The sequence below is a fragment of the Arachis ipaensis genome, chromosome B06 (assembly GCF_000816755.2).
Source record: "Arachis ipaensis cultivar K30076 chromosome B06, Araip1.1, whole genome shotgun sequence".
In the NCBI taxonomy this organism is placed as follows: domain Eukaryota; kingdom Viridiplantae; phylum Streptophyta; class Magnoliopsida; order Fabales; family Fabaceae; genus Arachis; species Arachis ipaensis.
In genome coordinates, this window is record NC_029790.2 from 14628834 (window position 1) to 14632596 (window position 3763).

Sequence of the window (3763 nt, forward strand, 5' to 3'; positions counted from 1 at the left end):
ATATATATTATCCATGATGACATACATTTATATAATGTAGGCGCATAGTAAAATTATATATATTTGCGGTAGCAATAAACCACGTAAGAATGTTTAAAATATATATATACATATATATAATTTTACAGCCCAACAAAAAAATTTCAAATGTATACGACATACGCATATACATATATTAATTCAAAAGGAATAATAAATCGAATATTTTTTACGATTAAATTATAGATGATTTTGATATCATTTATTGAAATTTTTTTAACTTAAAGATTATCAATGTTAAATCATTAAGAAAGAAAATACTAGATACAGAAGTATACCTGAATTCATAAATATAAATTATGATGGAAAGAGTCTAAATTTTGTGGTTCTTTCGATTTTTCTCAACCAAAGCCTTCTGTATCGCTAGCGGCTGAATTGCAACACTTTTAATGGGGAAAGAATAACAAAGACGACTTTAGTATATTGGGACTGAAACTCTGAAGGCACTATTTATACTTGAGCATGACACCCATTAAATCCTAAAGCCCAAATAAAATAGTATCTAAAGTCTAAAAAATAATATATCTAAAATCTAAAAGATAATTATCTAAAGAACAAAATATAATATATGATTTTATTCTTATTTAATTCCAAATCAAAAGTAATAATGACTTATTCAATTTATCATTTATAATAATAAATGAGATCATCATTATATAAGTCATTTAATTTAAAATAGAATAATTTGTGATAATAATTAATATATGTATTGTCTACAAACAAATTAAAAAATTAAATAATTTCCCGACATACAATACTTTATTATCGAAAGTGTTTATTATTATAATAACTAAGGAAATGAGTGAAAAAAAAAATTGACAAAAATTAAATTTTAAAAGATAAATAGTATTTTTTAGAAATTAAAGCACACAAAATGTGTGATGGAGAATCAGGGAAGGTCCATTGATATTGATTGGTCAACGGTTCTGTTCCAGCTCGCTAATTAATACTCTGATCTTATGCAACTGCACGCAACTCTGAAACTGATTGAAGCATTGAATATAGATAATAATAATTGCGTCGTCAACAACTAAATTATGATCTTCTTTGCTATAGGGCTGGCAATAAATAGGGTAGGATAGAATTTGGACCTTTTCTTACAACCTTATCTTACAATGAATCTATAGCTGTTAGCTAGACTTATTAACGCTGTCAATGTGCATTACTAACAACCTTTATGTTTTTGAAGGGAAAATGTTTTGGGGCAAAGTTTGGGAACCGCCACAACTTGTCTTTTTTTTTTTTTGTATTTATTAATTATTATTAAAATAAATACATAATTAGATGTAATAAATATATCTATAACAATATATAATGCCAATAGAAAATTAATTATTTTTTATATACTAATTACAGTTGTATAATACATATAAATGAAATTTTGGATGTGTAATACCTAACTATGAGACTCATAATTGGTTTTAAAGAAATCGTTAGTGTCGATTTGTTTAAAATCGTTACCAACGATTTGAGTGAAGAGGAACAATAATTAGAAAGCTTTGGATCAACAATCAATGGCTATAATCAACTTAGAAAATGAGAGTAACGATTTCATGATTGTAGAAATTCTGAAAAAAAAAATTGTCTTACTTAAAATCGTTAATCTCATTTTCACAATTTTTTTGTCTCTTTCTGAAATCGTAAGTCACGATTTTTTATGACATTAAAAATCTCCATATCAATGCATTACACCAATTTAATATAATATTAATGTATTACATTCCTTCGATTATAATATCCAAAAAAATTAGCCGCCAATGGATAGTGGGTCTCTTTGAAAAGTTTTAAAAATTATTTTTTTGAACTTTTAACTTATGAAAAATAGTAGTATTAATGTTTGTGGCAATTTTTAAAATTAAATTATAGCTTTCTAAGAAACTATTTAAACGCTTATAGAGAAGTTAAAAAAATTGACTTCTCTCATAATAAATTTTTTTTTATCATATTTTTTTTAAAATAAACACTTTTAAGATAAAAAACTAAATACAAAATAACTTATTTATAAGCTACTTTTAATATAAACATTTATTGTTTAAACTATTTTTTCAAAAGAAACTTAATTAAACTGTTTATCCAAATTGGACCAGAGTTTTGATGTCCAAATTTAAGTTCAATATTGCCCTTTGTGAAAACAGAAGCTGAAAAAGGATTGTGAAGTTTGAATGATAGAGAAGAATGGAAGGAGAAGTAGAGAGAGAAGGTTATGAAATCTGTTTGGTAGAGAGAGAAAGTGATTTGGGTAAAATGGCAAGCTAACAGAATCAATTAGCAAACCTTGCTTTATATACTAACTTACATGACAAATATCTTAGACTAATTGAATACAGTAACTAGTAACTAACTATTAATCACAAATGTTAACTAAGCTAAGTATGTTAATCTGCTATAACTAATACATTCAGGTAATATGCCCACTCAAGCTGGCAGTGCTTGATTGATGAAAATCAAGCATGCCAAGTTTGGACACACAGGAATCAAAAGGAGCAGGGGATAGAAGTTTGATAAATAGGCGCTACTTGATCTGTAATGATGATTGGTAGGAGATGAAGCAGGCCACTAAGAGCTTGTCTCGAACAACGTGACAGTCAATTTCGATATGTTTGGTACGTTCGTAAAATACAGGATTAGCTGCAATATGCCTGGCTGACTAACTATCACAGTACAGAGAAATTGGGAGTTTGTGATCAATGCGGAGGTCCTTCAACAAGTAGATGAGCCATTGAACCTCACAAGTGGCCACAGCTAGTGACCTATATTCGCCCTCAGAAGATGATCTGGAAACAGTAGATTGCTTCTTACTCTTCCATGAAATAAGTGAAGAGCCTAAGAGGAAACAAAAACCAGTAATGGAGTGTCGTTTGTCGGGGCATTGTGCCCAATCCAAGTCAGCGAAGCCAGAAATGTGAAGCTCAGAATTTGCTGCAAAGGATAGCCCCGAGGCCGGAGCTGTTTTGATATAACGAAGGACACAATATGCTGCTTGGAGGTAAATATTAGATGGTTCGCTGAGAAATTCACTAAGTTTACCCACTGCAAAACTGATATCTGGATGTGTGTTAGTGAGATACACTAATCTACTAACCAATCTGCGGTATTGTGAGACATCAGATAGTGGCGTTCCTGAGCCCTTAGAAAGCTTGAAACTATACTCCATTGGCGTGCTCACTGGTCTTGTGCCCAATAGGCCACACTCATCCAAGAGATCTAAAGCATACTTCCTTTGATAAAGAGCAATTCCTTTGGTAGTTCTTGCAACTTCAAAGCCAAGAAAATATTTCAAATTTCCTAAGTCCTTAATCTTGAATTGGTGATCAAGGATGGTCTTGATGGATTGAATCTCAGCAAGATCATTTTCAGCAAGGACGAGATCATCAACATAAGCAAGGATCACAATGAAGCAGGTCTCAGATTTGGGTTTTGTGAACAAAGAATAATCATTCTTCAACTGTTGGTAGCCGTGAGCACGGAGAACACAACAAAGCTTAAAGTTTCACTGCCTACTAGCTTGCTTGAGTCCATAGAGGGACTTGTCAAGTTTGCAAACCAAATCAGGAGAGGAGAGCAAAAATCCTGGAGGAGGCTTCATATACACTACTTCCTTCAACTCACCATGAAGGAATGTGATGTTTACGTTCAATTGGTGGCAGTGCCAACCCTTGATTGCAGTGAGAGCAAGTAGCAATCGCACAGTAGTGATCTTAACAACTGGACTGAATGTGCCCAT

General features: G+C 31.4%; 1 protein-coding gene across 1 annotated transcript; it reads right to left on the reverse strand.

The window, feature by feature from the left end:
- On the reverse strand, window positions 2687-3763 carry LOC107646473 (uncharacterized mitochondrial protein AtMg00810-like). Its single transcript, XM_016350656.1, has 2 exons — window positions 3584-3763; window positions 2687-3484 (listed from the first exon to the last, which is right to left on the reverse strand). The coding sequence occupies exons 1-2, from the start codon at window positions 3761-3763 to the stop codon at window positions 2687-2689; spliced, it is 978 nt and encodes a 325-aa protein (XP_016206142.1).

What these genes read in the sequence shown, in the direction of transcription:
- LOC107646473 (XM_016350656.1), bottom strand. Translation starts at nt 3,763, where the DNA reads ATGGGCACATTCAGTCCAGTTGTTAAGATCACTACTGTGCGATTGCTA. An exon ending in TGCTCTCCTCTCCTGATTTG is followed by an intron (nt 3,485 to 3,583) that starts GTTTGCAAACTT and finishes GGCTACCAACAG; the next exon opens with TTGAAGAATGATTATTCTTT.